General features: G+C 36.9%; 2 protein-coding genes across 9 annotated transcripts in view; one reads left to right on the forward strand and one right to left on the reverse strand.

Moving 5' to 3' along the window:
* Nucleotides 1-7,262: 7,262 nt before the first annotated feature.
* On the forward strand, nt 7,263-8,127 carry LOC6583973 (putative cyclin-dependent serine/threonine-protein kinase DDB_G0272797/DDB_G0274007). Its single transcript, XM_002009597.4, has 2 exons — nt 7,263-7,603; nt 7,685-8,127. Exons 1-2 carry the CDS (start codon nt 7,307-7,309, stop codon nt 8,027-8,029), a joined length of 642 nt encoding a protein of 213 aa, XP_002009633.1. The 5' UTR covers nt 7,263-7,306; the 3' UTR covers nt 8,030-8,127.
* A 2,060-nt stretch (nt 8,128-10,187) lies between these two features.
* The window catches only part of LOC6583975 (probable G-protein coupled receptor B0563.6), a 29,543-nt gene continuing 21,349 nt past the window's right edge, over nt 10,188-18,381 (reverse strand). For 2 of the 8 annotated variants that reach the window (XM_032732299.2, XM_044010002.1), the window contains exons 5-7: nt 16,394-16,543; nt 14,773-14,866; nt 12,592-14,691 (exon numbers count right to left, since the gene is read on the reverse strand). In XM_032732299.2, the coding sequence (XP_032588190.1) occupies nt 13,962-14,691; nt 14,773-14,866; nt 16,394-16,543 (974 nt within the window). In that variant the 3' untranslated portion in view covers nt 12,592-13,961. Of the gene's footprint in view, nt 11,676-12,591; nt 14,692-14,772; nt 14,867-16,393; nt 16,544-18,381 lie in introns of those variants that run through there. The other 6 variants (XM_032732300.2, XM_015161351.3, XM_015161352.3 and 3 more) reach the window with 6 other exon arrangements.

Raw genomic sequence — 18,381 nt, forward strand, 5'->3', positions numbered from 1 at the left:
AATTGAGTTTGAGTTGCTACAGTGATCATTCGATATGGTGTCTAAGCGGCCCATATTGAATGTTTACTGAAGTTTTAGTATAGTTTTTAGTGGAAATGTTTCCAGCATAAAAGCAATCAATGAAAATAATATATACATATATACAATTAAACATTTTTTAGAGATATTTTTGTTAATAATAATAATATATAATAATGGAAATTGTGAAATCACTTGCTTAACACCAATTTGAAGTGCAATGATATTAATATATATACATAGTAAAATGTGAAGAAAAAAAAAAATGTACTCAAGACTTTTGTTCTAAACTGAAACTGAAAATGTGTTGGTTAAAAAAGGAAAATAAAATAAATCAAGAAATTGCTGCAATTAATAGAAGTTGACATAATCTGGTTTCCGTTACTCAAAGCTAGTAGCCAAACATATACTAAGCAAAACAAGGCTAAACACACTCTAATTAACTATTCAATTGCTCAGCACAATTAAAAATTCATTAACAAGCTTTGCATTATTAGAGGCCAAATTTGATTACCGTGAATCTCATCAAATATTGTTTATATATAAATAATATGTCTATATATTAATGTCGTATCGGTGTAATATGGTGTTGTCTTAACTAACACACGCTATATTGTCAGAGAGAGACAGAGAGAGAGAGAGACAGAGAGAGAGAGAGAGAGAGAGAGAGAGAGAGAGAGAGAGAGAGAGAGAGAGAGAGCTGAACTTCGTTCCGGGTATTGCCGAGTGAAAGCAAGAGGGCATTGGTTCGCTATGTTATCGATAAACGAGCAGAATGCAAACGAGACTCTAGTCTTACAAAAGACGAGTAACAGCACTTTTTAGCTAGTTAACTGAACGACATCGTTAAAGTGGAAGACTTTACCGGTAGTATTACCAACGCTACGACATACATGTACATATATATTTATATATAATACGAAATTGAGTTTTTTAGGGCCTATTTATACCCTGTAAACTATATACATTTATTGCATTCAAGCACAAAATATTTGCATGCCTTTTTAATTCTCACCGCAAATGCAAGTGCAAAAAAAAAAAAAAAAAAAAAAAATCAAATAAAACTAAAAATATATTATACATTATATAGTTATAAATAAACTATATTATTAGCTAGCAAACGAGAAAAAGCTGCTTTATAAAGAAAAAGAAAAAAAGCAATATACTTTTCCCCTTTGGGAGCAAAGTGTCAAAATCAAAACTGAATGCAAAAAAAAAAAAAAAAAAAAAAAAAAAACAAAAAAAATGCAGTCACAATCAATTTTTTTTTTTGACGCTTAATACACTTGACAAAAAAATGGATTAAGAATTGTACATAAACCAAATTTAGACGTTAAGTTAAAGCAAAATAACTTAAAACTACAAAAAAAAAAAAAAAAGAAACCGTTATTAACTAAATTTAATCTACTTCATAATACTTATTACAAATACTTAAAACAAGCAATTCTGTCTCTTTTCTTTTATCCAGCTAAGTGCAATAATTTTTAATAAACATAAGCAATATTTTAGTTTGAATGATTCAACTTGAACTAAGCTAATTGATTTACACTGATTTTGCCTATCAAAATAAAAAAAAAAACCAACTCATCAAGAAAAAAAATAAAAAATAAATAAATACAAGATGAAACTTCAAATTTAATATGCAATATTAAAGCAAGGAAAATAAACGTTTTTTGAAATTATTATAAAGAAACCAAAATGGAAAATTTGTTTTATTGAAAGAAATACCAGGAATTGCTCATGAATTAATACCGAAAAAGTAATATATTACGATCTCAGCTTAAGCCTAATTTGAAATTATTGCTGTCGATGTTGAATCTTTAGCTATCAAGGTAGCTGTTTATGTACGGGACGCTTTTTGCCGTTTTGCTGTCCGTCCATTTGTTTCTAGATTCGTTTCAAAAACTGCTACGATTTTTTTTTTTTTTTTTTTTTTTGATAATAAAGGAATTTATAGAAGTACCTACAGGAATATGAAATGTATACTGTTTAGGACCGTCATCTTATAAAGAGTTAAAATACTGTACTTGAATTTTGTTTTTTATAAGTTCACTTGGGGCAAATCAGGAAATACTATATCTGGTATTGAAAGAACCTATAAAGGTAAAGACGTATACTTCTTGGGATCGTCATCTTATAATGTGTTATGATACTTTCAATATGTTCACTATGGGCTACGTGGCGATGGGGAAATATCATCTACCGGTTGCCATGGCCCTAATGGGTCTATCTGAGAAATTTTTACATTTCAGGAAAGGATCTCTAGCTTCAATTGCTGCTACATGGTTTGACTCACATTGAGCGAGGGATATAGCACAAAATCAATATATGTACTCAGACGTTAATGAAAGTGCCAGCATTTTCTTTGTCATTCATAATAGAAATTGCTGAAATTAGAGTGTGCACAAATACAACTCTTTAGTATACCCTCGGAAAGTAGACAAGACAGAGTATACTTGCTATGGGAGTGATATAGAAACCAGCTCAATCTGCAGGCTCTCTGTTTATGCTTGATCTGTGCCTGCTTATGATAATGGAAACTAATACGCCCGCTTATGCAGAGATCTGTTCAATTAATCTTATGCACATAATTGGTTAGCTCGATAAATATCGATAGACAGACTTTGGCCCTCTGCAGAGCTCTGGCAGGGTATTCCTGAGTCGGCTACTGGCTGCTCTTCATGCTGATCTTTTTGAGATTGCAGCAAACCAAAGTTTCCCACGCTGCTGCAGCGCGACACTCTTTGGGGCAGTTGCACTTGCCACAGAGCTGAACAACTGCATATCGACGCCTCTGCATCTGGCTCTGGCTGCGGCAAGTGGGTGGCAAGTCAAAGCAACGAGCAGCGGGCTGGCTCCATCTGATAACATGTGTTCAAGCAATTTTCATTTTTATTCTCTTCATGCGACGATCTCTCGCATTGAGTTGCCTGAGCTCAAGTTGGGGCTGGAGTTTGGAGAGGGTGCTGATAACTAGGCTAACAAATTGGATATTAGAGGATATTTAACTCTACAAAAATTTAATTTTAAGTATTTAGTATTATATATAAATTAACTTATATATCAAGAAATTTCGAATTTCTGCATTTTAGCTTCATCATATCGTATATAATAGGCCCCTAGTTGGGACACCCTAAACGCAACTCATTATTACCGCTGCTGACAAGTTGTCAGATGTTGGGGGAATCTCGGAGCTCGGATCGTCGAGATCCCCGCACGAACTTTGGCAAATTGCAGTGCGGGAACCGTGAGAAATTGTGGCGCTGTGTCATGATATGCCTGAGGATATATGCATGTATATACGAGTATATACTATATATATCTCTTTGTTTGCATATCGTTGATGGCATGTTGTCGGGTCGCCAATATGCCGAACAGCCGGTGACCGTGGCCCCCACCGAGTGACGATTTCCTCACGAATATGGGCCAACGCGTTGGGCGCCACTGCGACGCCCCAGAGACGAGGAGCGAATTGCCCAAAGAGATTTGCGCGTAGAATTTGTGGGTCAGCTGCAATTGCAGTTCGAACATGTTTTGGAATCGATTTATTTATCGAACAAAAGAAGAAGAGGGGTAAAGAGAGAGAGATAGAAAGAGAGACAGGGATAGACGGAAGCCAAAAATAAGCTGCAGACGGAAGTACGCAAATAGAACACAAGTAATACACAAATTGATGAAAAGTCGAACGAGTGGAGGGCCAATTCATATCGATTAGCCGCACAGTTCCCAGAACGAAAAGCCCATGGCTGGGCCCTATCAAATCCGAGCAGGCAATACGAATATTTATATTACCCACTCGGCACTTGTTTGGGTTTTCCACTGAAACGGGGGAGAGTTTCCACGCGTTTCTGGGCTGCAGCGTACGTAGCCTTTGTTTTCCGGTTCAATTGTGGGAAATGTATGATCACCCACACACACACGCACACATGCACTCATACCCTGAGCTAATTGTCACCAACGAAAGAACAAGTGAGAGTGCTCTAATTGGGGAGGGCTCGACTTGGATATACCTAAAGTAATTGCCGTAAAATAATTTTAATGATTGTTTGAAATGAGAGATGAGTATTTACCTTATATACATTAGATCAGATCGAAGGGTATCTGCATTCGACATTCAGAGACGGACCAAACGAGCTCAGATGTTAGTTTCGAAATATAATTGCCTATGCCATTGGATCAAAGCCATATACCCCATTTACACACTTGCACTGAATGCAGGGTATTTAAACGAAAAAGACAACAAACCACCGACCATTCCAAAAGGGACCCAATTTGAAAATGCAACGCATGAAATGCACGAGTGCAACATTCAAGTGACATTCGTAACAGACTTTTAAGGCGAGAGCATGAGGGACTAATACTCGTGTAGAATGAACCACTAAATGAAATTCAAGTGCGGAGAGCCTCACTTAACCCAGCTCAGCGCAGCACACATACGCACACACACGCACACACATATCGCTGACACATTCAGTGACATGGGAAGGGAGCAAGGGGTGCAGGGGAACAATAGATCCTCTTCCTTATAGACAGAGGGTCGCACATGCGCATTGGAGATGCTAATGCTGCGCTAATGCAATTGTAAAGTGAATAAATTAGACATGTCGGAAATTTCGATATGAGCATTACTAATGATAACAAATGGCTAATGAAACGAAATTAAATGAAAGCTTTACTTGAAGACAAATGAAGACTGATTTGATATAATATGTTTAGGGTTTTACCTCTAAGCAAAATAGTTTATGATAATTTGAACTAAATCAGATAGAAATCTGTAAGTGTTGCTCTAAATTTTGGCAAGGTACTGCAATATACCAATAAGAAAGGTTAGTGCCAATATTAAAAGTTCTATTACTAAATAATAATCTAATTTTGGCAGATCCAATATATAAAGCTCCATAACTAAATATGTAGTTGCTAAAGCTCTATAACTAAACAAATTTCCATTTCATATTATCTTATATCATTTTATCTTCTACTTATATTGTACTCACTTACATCTTGTTGACACATAAAAATTATTATGTAATTATAGAAATATATTGTCTTACGGTTAATACGTGTTCATTTTTGTGTTTTTTCCGCTTAGGCATAATTTTTATTCGATAAGTTAAATATACTACTTTGATATATATCTCTTTAAAAAGGTAATTTTTTAATCTACAACTTACCTTTTATTAGTATTGGTATTAGTATTAATTAGTCACTATATATGCTTCTGTAACAATCAGATGCTTAAATGTGCATGGATTGCTATGCATTGCTCTATAATATTTCAAAGTCATTTCACTTTTAATTTACATTTTTCTAAAAAACCTTTATTATATTCCATATAACATATATATATAACATTCCTGTTAACATACAAATCTCCACCTCTCGCATTTCATTCTTCTTCACTTTAGCTCCACTGTGCAGAGCTCTAAAAGCTGCGAATTGTAGCTAATGCTTCAATCAGCATTAGTTCTATGTGCTCATTAGGCATTATTTAATTTACCCTCTCTCAATGGCAGCTCTATGTATGATTATGATTTACGCTGCTGCCATGGGCTGTGAATGCTATGAGGAGTCGTCATTTGTCTGGCGGCGCGTTATCTGTCGTATTCCCAAGTACCTAAAAATAGACAAAAATTGTAGCGCACTTGAAGTGCACTTTGAAACATCTTGACGCTCAAATAAAACAGCAACAATAATACAAACAACAAAATGAAAGAAATAAAGAAAAAAGAATTATGACAAAAACATGCATTACGGCACGACAGGCATGTGATAATATGTATGCACATATGCAAGTATGTATGTATGTATGTAACGAGGAAGAGGAAGAAGAGAGCAGAGCAGAAAAAAGATGGCAAGCGGCCGAGCCGACTGGACTACATAGTAACAGGATCGGGCCACGGGCAGAGGCACGGGAACACGCACATGGACAGGCGACTGCGACGGCGACTGCGACAGCGACAGAGACTGCGCCAGCGACTGCGACTGCGACTGCCAATGGAACATTCATGTGAATGCGGAGTTCAAGTGCATGGCATGACACAGACACGCAGCCCAGAACGAGGCTCTGTCTTTGTCTATTTCGCTGTTGCGCTTCCACTCCTTCGCTCTGCCGCGCTGCCGCTCTCTCTCGGTTGCTGGTCTCTCTCTCTCTGCTCGTGTGAGCGCGTCTGCTGCAAAGTGTTTTTCCCATGCGCTATTTTTAGAATTGTATAAATACATGCGTATACGCTTGAAATGAAATATTATTAAAATGCATTTTCAAACAAGGCAATAAAAAAAAAAAAAAAAAACACATATGATTAAATATTTGTGAACAAATGTACACATATATTTATGTGCATATATTTACATATGTACATATATATAAGAATGAATAATAATAAATATTAATAAACTAGAATTAAAATATACGAATATGAATTTATTTGTAATTGACCAAAGTTATACTCTACATTACTCCATACTCGTCAATAACAATACTCTAATACTCTAAAATTAAGAAAGTTAGCTTAGCTTAGCCATTTGGCCTACGTGATATGCCCTTTTAAAATAAAAGAGTGTTTAATCGCTGTCAGGATCATTTCAAAGCTGTTCAAGTGAATCACAAAGTCGTGGTACTCCTTCGGTGTGAAAGTGTATACATATACATATGTATGTATGTCATAAAAGGCGGGCTCAGCAGCGCAAGTCGACACTTGGAATGGGCGCCAAAGATAGGGACGAGAACATTAACGGGACTGCATTCGCTGACAATGCAGCTAAAGTGTTATATGTATGGTATGTATGTGCGTGCCTCTCTCCCGCTCTTGCTGCCACTCTCACTCTCACACTCACACTCCCTCTCGCGCTCGGTCTGTCTCTCTCTCTCTCTCTCTCTATCGTTCTGCACATGCAGTGGGCTATTATTAGCTATGCTCGGCTCGCCACATGTGTTGTTGCCAAAGGCATTGTAATAAGAAGAAAATAGTACTCCACTTGAGGCAATGGCTCATATGGCAAGTTGAAGTTTGGCGCACACACACACACACACATGCACACACACACACGCGCGCACAGTGAGTGAGTTATGTTTTATTTTTATTTGTAATTCTTTTTTTGGTATGCATTTTCCAAAAAACCCAGCAACGGTTCTCACACCCGTCGCTCTCCCGCTCTCCCCTCTCACGACGGCTCGTAGGAGTAGCCGAGCCGCTGCTCATATAAGAAGCGAAGAACGGCTACAAATTTGGACAGTCTTTGCCAGCAGCTCGGCGCGAGTGAACCACGGATAGCTGATATCATCGAGAGCATGGGCGTCATATACAAAATACTAAAGCAACAGCGCCAGCTGCAGCAGCAAGAGATGCTTGATCAGCAACAACCGGAGCAACACGAGCAGCACCAGCAGCACCAGCAGCAGCAGCAGCGGCGCAGCCTCGGCATGGAGCTGAACACGTCGACCAAGTGCAAGGTGCAGGCGGCCATTAGGCAGCGCCAACTGCTCCGTCTGGAGCAGCGCACACAGCAGGAGCACGATGAATCCCTGGCCGAGCAGCAGCTGCAGCAGCTCTGTCGATTTCTCGCCGAGAATGCGGCGCGCAAAAAGGTGAGTCAACAGTCTGGTCCAATTGGTGTCATTGGCTAATCACATATGTCTCTCTCCCTCCCTATCTCTTGCTTTCATTAGCGCCAGCGCCTCAAGCTCCAGCAGGATCCATGCAATCGAATGAGTGCTCATCCTTGTGAGCCTGCTCCACACTCAGTGGCTGGCACGCATGATATGGATCTGCTGATGGAACAGTTGAGCACATGCAGCGATGCCACGCCCTCGACCTCGCCCACGCCCTCGTCCTCGCCATCGTCCTCGCCCTCATCCTGGCCGCCACTGAGCAACAGAGCCGCCGGCTCGGCAGCACCACGCGTCAGCATCCTGCTGAAGATCCGCCATCAAATCTTTGAGCGCAAGCGTCAGCGGCAGCGCCAGCTGGCGGACCTGGTGAAGCAGCGTCTGGTGGTCTGGCGACCATGGTAGACCACCCTCAGCACTACCCACCGTTAGCTGTAACCAATGATCACTGTATATTCCTCTGCCGTGTGATTCTTACATCGTTCTTCCATATCGTAATCAAACAGAATTTTTTTTAAAATATATTTTTTTTTTTTTTTATAATTATCATAGTTAATAAAACTTTCTTTTAATGAAAATAAATATATATATATTTTTAATTATAGATGAGAGAGTTACCAGGTCTTTTAATGGATATGGATATTTTAAATTGATTATATCATGATTCTATATTGAAATTAGAATATATTTTGGATTGTACATTATATATACATAATGTTTATTTTATTAGTCAATTATTTCTATTAGTTAGGAGCAGAGAATAATTTTATTATTGGCTGACAGTAGATCAAAGGTTTGTTAGATCTCTTTTTATTTCATTGAGTTTAATTTTGAAAAATTCTTGAGAGACTGCAGCGATTTAACTGCCTGTTTCGAGATTTGTAGGATTTTCGCTTAATATTTTCTGAAATCTAATATTTTGACCACATATCGGCGTTCATACGTCGAAGCTCTGCGAACTGCGCAGTTGACGCAGCGACTGCGCTTAAGCGGCAATTCGGAGTTTACTATGGGGACTTAATTGTTGAAGAACTTTTCTTATGCTGGACTTGCGTAATCAAACTTTCAGAATTACTTTAATATGTGTATGGCCTTGCAAATTTGGAGGAAATGGGGTGGATTTTGGAAAAGCAAAATTTTAAAGCTCTAGCTCTAAAGATATAGAAAATATAATAATATAAATGAATTCTAAAAAGGATTTAGATTGATAGCACCAAAAATAATGTAGCTATCAATTTTTTTAGACACGCCAAATTCGGGCTGTACTATACAGGAACCTACAATTATACTGGATATAATGATAACTATACAATTATAATAGATATATTTCAATTGCTGAACTGTAATTAAATGAGATCTATTATAACATTTTCTATATTCAGGTGGGATAAAGAGGATATATTTGTTATTATATTATAAGTCATACAAACTAATATATAATGGCAGATATCATAATAAAGTATGAGCTCTAATATCCGATAAATAATAAAACTCAAAAGGATACATTACTATTTAATTTAATGGAGTCAAAAAAGATTTTATTTCAATATTAAAAAAAAAAAAAAAAAAAAAAAAAAAACCTATTATTTTCATCGCTCAATTATACTGAACAGAGAATGTTCACATCCACTTCAGTGAGCTTTATTCAGTCTGCAAACTCAACCCATGTTGGCCTGTGTAATCCAATTTACAATTTTCCCATTGCATATTAAAACGAACAATTTGTTCTGTGGAGAATCCAATTAATTTATTGATAATTTGCTTTTGCCGTGGCATTTGGTGAGTAAAACTTGATTTTTATTTATTTTTTTTCATTTGACATTCATTTGGAATTCGAAGTGTAATATATTTAAATATTTCATTAAACTTTGCTTTATGTATGTATGTAGTATTGCATGTGCGTATATAATATTTGCATGTATTGAATATTGAACATTGACACCAATTGAAACGGTTGAAATTCACATTTAGATATTGATCAATATAGTAGTAGTATTTGCTTGATAAATGCATATTTGTTTTTTATTTTAATTATTTATTTATTTTTTTTTATTTTTTAGTATGTAACTATTAAGTGGGACGCTTTAAAGACGCCGTCTGCTCGCTGTGTGTGTGTGTTTGTGGGGGTGTATACCTATGTATGTCAATGAGTATGTCCTATATGTGTGTCTATGTCTAATAGACATTGTCTATATATATGTATGTTTGTGTGTGTTTGGGTATATTTAGGTTATTTGGGTAGTATATTTTCTTTTTCATTTGTTTAATATTTGCGATTTGCTATTCATATTCATAGTAATATTGTTGTATTTACTTTTGCGTTTTCTTATGTCTTCCTCATTTGCATTTGCTTTCCACACTCCTGTCGCTTTTCTCATTTCTTAAGTACTCACTTGAGTGCCTGCCTTATTCGATATTCTCCTTCTTACATAACTATAGAGTTTTGTTCTTGCCATATATATGTATATATAGATATATATTTTGTTTTATATATTTTTTTAAATTTCTATTATAATATGTTTAGTTTTTCAATTTGAGCTGCGCTCGCAAAAAAAAAAAATAAAAATAAAAATAAATAAATAAATAAAAATAAAAATAATAATTTTATCGAAAAAAAATATCTTTCCATTTATAACTTGGACTTTCTGTTTTTTCCTTGTTTTGATATTCAAATTTGTTGTTTGTTTCTATTTTATAATTTTATTTATTTTTATTTTTTCAATAAATACAGTTTTCTTTGACATTCATATATGTATGTATATTTAGTGTTTGTATATAACTCATACTCGTTCACAATGCTAAGATTTGTCTTCTATAGAAGCTAAGATTTTCGTTTACTATTTTTTGTTATATTTTTTTGAATATACAATAAAAAAAAACTATTAAAGGTATACCTGCCTCACTGTTAGTGCACTATGTGGGTAAATCTCAAGATCTATACAAAATGATCTATCAAATCGGAAAATATCTGTGATTGTTCTTCTAATTGATATAGAATTTCTAATCCTTGATTTGAAACTGAGCTCTATAAAAATTCCTTCCTTGTTCCTTCGTAACGCCATTGTGAACGAGCATTGTGTAGTCGGTCATGTCCGACTGAAACATTTTTCTTTAAGATTCTTGTAGGTAGACAACATTTTGCACAGTTATTCGCTAGGTACACACATTTATTTCTTTACGTTTTACTAAGTAGTGCTGCAAGCATCTGAAATTCTTTGCGTACTCGAAACATTTTGCTCAACCAATCAAAATTAGTTTTGGCAACAGAAGTCAGGAGACGATTTCAAGGATACCCATTAAAGGTAGCTGCTCGAAGCGGGTATATTAAATGCAATGATACAAACAAATCGAACCAGATGTGAGATATCAGATCACAAAGCTGATCCCATATCTTGGACATCTCGAATATTTTCGATATTGATTTTCTCTGGTATACACAAATTTTGAGTATTACGCTCTATCAATAAGACTAAAAGTAAATTAATTTATGGCAGGTAAAGCCTTGATCCTTATCATCCATAGCACACATAAGGACAAGCCAAAGTATTCTCTATCGACTAACCTAATTCAGTAGCATACAAATAGTACTAAAATTAGTTTAACAATCTAGTATTCAACTTGAAACGCGTTTCGTCTGACGAATGTTTCAAATCAAAAGTCAAAATCGAACTCAAGAATTGCGTTTGATTTTCGAACAGAGACTCACTTGCACGCACTTAAGTACTACATTCAATAGATCAATATATACGTGTATATAAATATATTCAATTGTTGTATACGCTCACACATATTCATATGGATATACACACATGCATGTATATTTCAATAAATACGCGCTTGTCTATATAGATACATAAATATATCAGTTTACATAAATATCATATTCGTGTTTTAATCTCATTTTGTGATGTTGCTGTTTCTCTTCTTCTTCTTCTTCTTCATCATCATCTTCATGTCTTTTTCGAAATGCTTCTAAAACTAAACTAGACATATAGCTATATGGCATTAGACATCATCTGGCTGTGGGGGTTATTTCTTTAAATGCCATTTACTACGGTGACACACACAAAAATATTGAAATATTTTTTTAGATATTTTTTATGTTTTTTTTTTTCTTTTTGTTCATTATGTAGGAATGCTTATGAATATCTAAATGCTTCGACGATTTAATTAAATGCATTGTGATACTTTTTTCTTCTGTTAGCTAAGCTCTTTCTTTTGCACTCGCAATGGACTGTCCGTCCGTCCGCTTGTCTGTCCGTCCATTTAACCGTTCCTCTGCTCGCACATCAGTCTGTTCGTCCCCATGCTGTCCACATATCTGTCTTTATGTCTTTTGACTCAGCTCAACTTCTCACTTCATTTACCTTTTCTCTCTGTTTTCTCTGATATCATTCTTGAATATGGCTTTCGGACATCTTTAAAATATCTCTCGTGGATCTCTCTATATTTTATATATATAATAGTCAATCTATCTGTCAATTTACGTATTAGTCTGTCTATCATTGTCTGTCTGTGTATTAGTAAGTCAGTTTGTCAGTCAGTCTGTCATTCCGTCAGTCTGTCATTCGTCAGTCTGTCGTTTTCTGCTAATTTTTAAGTTCAGCTTAACTGTTAAATTTTTTCCAGCTTCAATCGGAAATTGTGGCTCTTATCTCTCTATCTCTCTATCTCTCTCTTTCTCTCTCTCTTTCTCTCTCTCTTTCTCTCTCCCCTCTCTCCCTCTCTCTCACTCTCTCTCTCTCTCTCTCTCTCTCTCTCTCTCTCTGTCTCTCTATCTTTCTCTCTGTCTCTCTCTTTCTCTCTATATCTCTCTCGCTCTTTCTATATCTCTGTCTCTCTCTCGCTCTTCCTCTCACTGTCTCTTTCTCTATCTGTCTTTCCTTATCGCTCTCTCTTTCTCTTTTCTCTCTCTCTCTCTCTCTCTCACTCTCTCTCTCTCTCTATCTCCCTCTCTCTCTTATATATATAATTCTGGATAGATCTCATTTGTAACTATAACTCGATTTCCTCCATTTTTGTCTTGATGCTGCTTTAAGTTTCGCTCAGTTTCTGGATTCATTCACCTCGACTCCAAATTCTTTCGTTTTAATTTACTAAAAAAAAAATCTTCTTATACTCCCAAGTTCGGCTTGAACTGTCTTTTGACTGTCTGCTTTTATTACTCCACTGCATCCCCCTTCTGCGATGAATCCCCCTGCCCATTCGGCCCTTCACCTTTTATGATCTATATTATTCTCCTTTAATATTTGCATTATCCCTAATTGAATGTGTTTTCTCTGTATCTCTGTCTTATTTTTCGCTGCTGATGTAAGCTTCGCTTAGTTTCTAGGCGCGTTCACCTTGACTCCAAATTTCGTCGCTTTAAGCCCCAAAACATACCCCAAGCATTTTAGTGCGGAGTTTGAACTGTCTTACGTCCCCACTTCATTCCCCTTTCCGTGCGATACTCTAAGCCTTGAAGGGTCTCCCTCTTCCCCTTCAAGTCTATCTAAATTCTTTGGTTCGCAATTTTATAACCTGTATTGAATATTGATTTTCATATTTGTTTTTTCTTATCCGTAAAGTTGTATATTTTCTTAAGTTTTCCTTGGAAATTCATTTTCTACCATCGAAATTGAACAACACCAATAATTTTCGTTGATTATATATATATATGAGTAGAGTGCTTCATATGCATTATTTCTTCTTCTTCTCTGTGGGAAATTCCTCAATCTAAACTTCAAACTCAAACTTGCTTATCTTGATCGGTCTGTCTGGTTTATAGTCTGTAATCTGTAAAATCGAGTTAAAAGGTCTATTGAGAGCTGTGAAAGGCATAAAGAATTCTGTTACATCTCGAACAAAGCAGATGAAAAGTATTGAAAATGTTGCGTCATGAAGAGTTGTGGATGCGTCCAGAGGTTTACGTATTTACGTATTGCGAGTAGTTGGGATATTCCGGTAGTTGGGTAATAATATGTAGATAGCGAGATGATTCATTGATAGCAATCGAGTGGATTTGGCGTTTTCAAACCACGCTCGGATCGTTGCTCGATGCGGTGTGACGTGGTGACGGAAATGGGCTGGGTAAGGTTATGGGCGTGGTAGCTGGCGAGAGCGAGGGCGAGCATGTGATCGAGGGCGAGGAGGTGGGCGTGCGCGATGATGGGAGCGAGGGCGAAGAGAGGGGGCGGAGTTGGTGACGGGGGGCGAGGGCGAGGGCGAGGGCGAGGGTGAGGGCGTGGCAGTGGGTGTGGGTGAGTGCGTGGGCGAGGATACAGAGGATTGGGGAGTGTTAGGCCGGGACTATATGCTGCTGGACCGTCCAATGCCGGATGTGGTGGTGATGTGATGATTACGCATGTTCACCTTTTCGAATCGCACCATTGGAACACCCATGATGGCCTGTGTGGTCTGTGTGAAGAGTTGTCGGGCAAACTGGATTACAAACCGCTGCTGTAGCCGTTGCTGGCGGTGTGGCACTCACCTCATCCACCTGGTGGCACAGCTTGCCCTTCAGCCACGGCCACTTGATGGTGCGCATCAGCGTGTTGCGAAAGTCCTCGCTGAACAGGCAGTAGATGTAGAACGTTATCGAATAGTTGATCAGCTCCAGCAGATTGGCCATTGCCCGGAACACCTGAAACGGAAAGCTGGGCAGCACCTCCGAGGCAATGGTCATGTGCAGTATGGCCATGGGCGAGACGCAGAGCAGGAACAGGATCGAGGTGCTGCCGAGCAGCAGGAATAGGCGTCGCTCCTCGGCAAACTTGCGCGGATCGTCGTCCTTCACATAGGTGGCGCGCGACAGGACCATCTGACGGCGGCGCTCGCAGGTCCGGCGATAGACGAGCATAATGCGCAAATTGAGGCCAGCGATCACGACGGTCGGCACAAGCTTGAAGATCACCTCGAGCATTATCTTGTACACCGAGTAGAAGATGGTGCGCTGGTAGATGTTGTTGTCCCGCCGGAGATACACGTACACGTTGTTCGAGGTCAGCATGCACTTGATGAGCTCGCCGCGAAAGATGCTCGGCAAGTAGATGATGAAGGTCACCAAGCAGGTGACGAAGACAACCACGCTGCAATGTGGGGCAACGGCATGCAAAAGTTAGCTGGCATACGTTAGCTGGTTACGGCACGGCCGGACTGCCCATACTCACCCTGGCGGACCCATCACGGGTCGCGTGAAACCCGGATGGCAGACGGAAACATAACGCTCGATGGTCAGCACCAATAGCATCATGACGCCAACACCTGAAACAGAGTATCATATATACATAACTATATTTAGTCATTCATTATCTCAATCATCATTTCTGTTATCGATAATTATCATCTATCGAAGTTTGTCGTAACTTTTCTCATTAGCCATTCTTCAAATTTCCATCTAAACTCCAGCTCGACTGTTGTGAAGCAGCAATTTGGCGACTCAGCTGTCATCTTGACATTTAACACCACTCGATTATGTTCTCTGGAACAACGTCAAGTCCTTGGCTCACGCTAACAAGCCCAGCACTTCGAATGAGGTCGAGGCGAGCATTCGATACGCTCTGTGCGGAACGTTAAGGCGAGGCGTTCCAAATTGATGCTCAAGCTTGAAGCTCTGCCAGCGAAGGGAAGGCCACTATTTGATGTCCTACTAAATGGCATGGATGTGGCCTTACAGCAAAAATAGTTTCAACTTTAAAACTTAAATAATTTTTTTTTTTTTCCTTTGCAATTCGTTATGCTGTTGCTCTTGTTGGGTCAATCAATATAAAATTGCAACATGCTAATATTAGAAAGTATGAAATGCATATGCATAGCTACAAAAAATACTACAAAATACTAGAATGCACGAGAAACATGTAGAAATATAGCTAATTAAAAATACTATAAAGTGATGAACAAATGCTATAATATATTATAAAATAATAAGTATTATTTATTTGAATTAAAAAGTACTCTAAAATACTAGAATACACAAGAATTATGTAAAATACTGGAAAATATAAAATACTACAGAATATACCTAATTAAAAATATTACAAGGTGATGAACTAATGGTATAATATATTATAAAAGAATAAATGAATTATTTATTTAAAATAGAAGTACTAAAATGTACTAGAATACACAAGAAAATGTCAAATACTACAAAATATACAAAATAACAAATACTAGAAAGTGCTATAATATATTCAAATATATTCAAAATAATATATATTGAATTTGTGATATATTTTCCATTTGGTATATATGTAAATACTAATAATAGAATATTTGAAAAATTCTTGAAAAAACTAAACGAACACTGAAACCTATTAAAATATATTAATAATAAAAATAAATAAATTCTAAAGAAAGCTAGAATATAAATAGCTACAATCTATTAAATATAATAATAATACAAGCTACTATCAAATAGTAAGTGTTTTATAAAACGCTAAATAATACTAAAAAAAATCTAAGCAAATGCTGTAAAATTATTCAAATAAAAAGGTGTTATTATAAATTATTTATTTATTACATGAGTCTTATTCTTTTCTTTCACTAACTGAATAAATTAATAATAATAAAGAATTTATTATATTGTATATGAGAGCTTGATATAGGGTATTTGCAAGTCGTACACTTTAAAAACATAAACATTTCATCAGCATTGTAATATTTGCGTATTTCACTTTTATAATCATACTCAACTCTCGAGTGCTGCTCGACTTTTTGTGTAAGCCCTTAGGAGATGAGCTTTTCAATATATTTGTTTTGTCTGTAGTTGTAGTAAGTTCAATGGTCACTTACCCAAACAACCGTTACCGAGGAAAAGCTCCAAGTGGGCCGTATAGAAGGCCGGTCCAAACTCCTCCCACTGGCCGCGATCCTTGTGCACCAGCATGCGTATGCCAAAGGGTATGGCAAAGACAATGGCAAGCAGTGCGGCCGTCGAGTAGGCTGCGAACGAAACGGGAAATGTGCAAAGCTCACATTATAGCAGTTTTATGGCTGAGTTTATGCCATAATTATGGCGACGCTTCCGACAGTGGCGCGCCACAGGAAGCAACCGAAACACGAAACCAACCGACTTCAACGAGAATGAATTGCTTCGAGTTCCTGTTCCTCTTGCTGTGTCTCCCTCTTTCTCTCTCTCTCTTTCTATCTCTCTCTATCTCTCTTATATCGTTAATTTTGCGTTCCTTTTTTATTTATTTCATTTTTTTTTTTTTTTTTTTTTTTTTTTGAAATAAATAATTTGTATACCCTGAACCCATTTAAAATGTGTAAGCGAGCTGGGATTGTTTTGCCTTATTGCATGTCACAGAGTTTTCGACTTTGACTTCATATAATCATTATATATTGTTTCTAAGAATATTGAGCTGCTTTCATGTACTAATATATTTATAAGTATATAATAAATATCTTTTTTTTTTTTAACTTTTGCAATCAATAAAACATATATAAAAATAATTTTTACTAATGTAATATGTGTATTTATGTATGAATGACATAGCGCTCTCTGCACTTCTACATGTTATCGATAAATTTGGATTTCAAGTTTTGGCTTTTAAAGTAAACTAGAAGTCGTCTAAGCACTAAATATTTTAGATAGCTTGGCTTAGCTATATTAACTATTTCTATAATGATTACCGATCTGAAGACTTAAGAAGATCAAAAACTGAATAAAATCTGTGAACTAGATTTGTATACATAATTAGATATATTCGATATTAATATGAATATTTTATATATGAATATTTTATTTTATTTGTTTAGTTTTATATATGAATATTTTGTATATGAATAATGCCATTTAGATATTTTACGGGCTGTAATATCTATAAATATTATTCATATAATTTTTAGCCATAGACCATGAATATTATGAACTAGAAATATCATTGATAAATTTAATGCAATATAAGATGAAGGCTTAATGTTCTAAGCAGCCTCACTTGATCGATAAATATCGATTTTGAGACTTGACATTCTTCATTGAGAATTCGTTTAGCTATCGAGCTCAAATCGATCCTTTATTTAATTAGCAATCAGCATATTCCATTAGCTCGCTCGATTAGGGTATGGGCTAGTCGGACAGTTGTGCGATAACCGCACTTAGTTGATTTGTTGGACGTAGTTTTTGTTGTGATATGTAATTTCTACTTATGGCCGAGAGCAAGCGAGTGTGAGTGCGTGTGTGAGCGTTGTTTATTGATTTACGACTTGTTTATGGGCCTATAATTACATTATTACTTATATGCTCGGCTCGTGTGTGTTGGGTCGGGTCGAGTCGGGTCCATTTGACCCGCTCCTCTGATGCCGCAAATTGCCGTGCACACAAAGCTTAATTCGGGATATATGACTTCCTGTGATGCAAACAAACCACACACACACAAGCACACACACACAGAAGCAGTCACACACACACACACACAGTTAGACAGTTTTGTATTAGATTGTTGATCTAATTGGGTTGATGGCACATCAATATAAATGTCACTTTTGTGTGATGACTGTCCATCACATGGGGCCAACTTATACAAATCTGTTCGTTTGGCAGCGCTGCCTGAGTCCAAAGGATTGCCAGCTTGGTGGAAAAGGTTTTTACGTGAAAGGCATCCGGAAATGGGATTATGCATTAAATATGACAATACAAGCAGGACAAGAAACTGAACTAATCTGATAACTGCTCAATAATATCCATATACGACCATTTGAACAAGTCCTCAATTGTTCCTTTTAATAGGCAAATAATTGGTAGATCGTTAAGCGAGACAAGGGCGTAGGACTATAGC

The sequence above is a fragment of the Drosophila mojavensis genome, unplaced genomic scaffold, assembly GCF_018153725.1.
Source record: "Drosophila mojavensis isolate 15081-1352.22 unplaced genomic scaffold, ASM1815372v1 contig_136, whole genome shotgun sequence".
Classification (NCBI taxonomy): Eukaryota; Metazoa; Arthropoda; class Insecta; order Diptera; family Drosophilidae; genus Drosophila; species Drosophila mojavensis.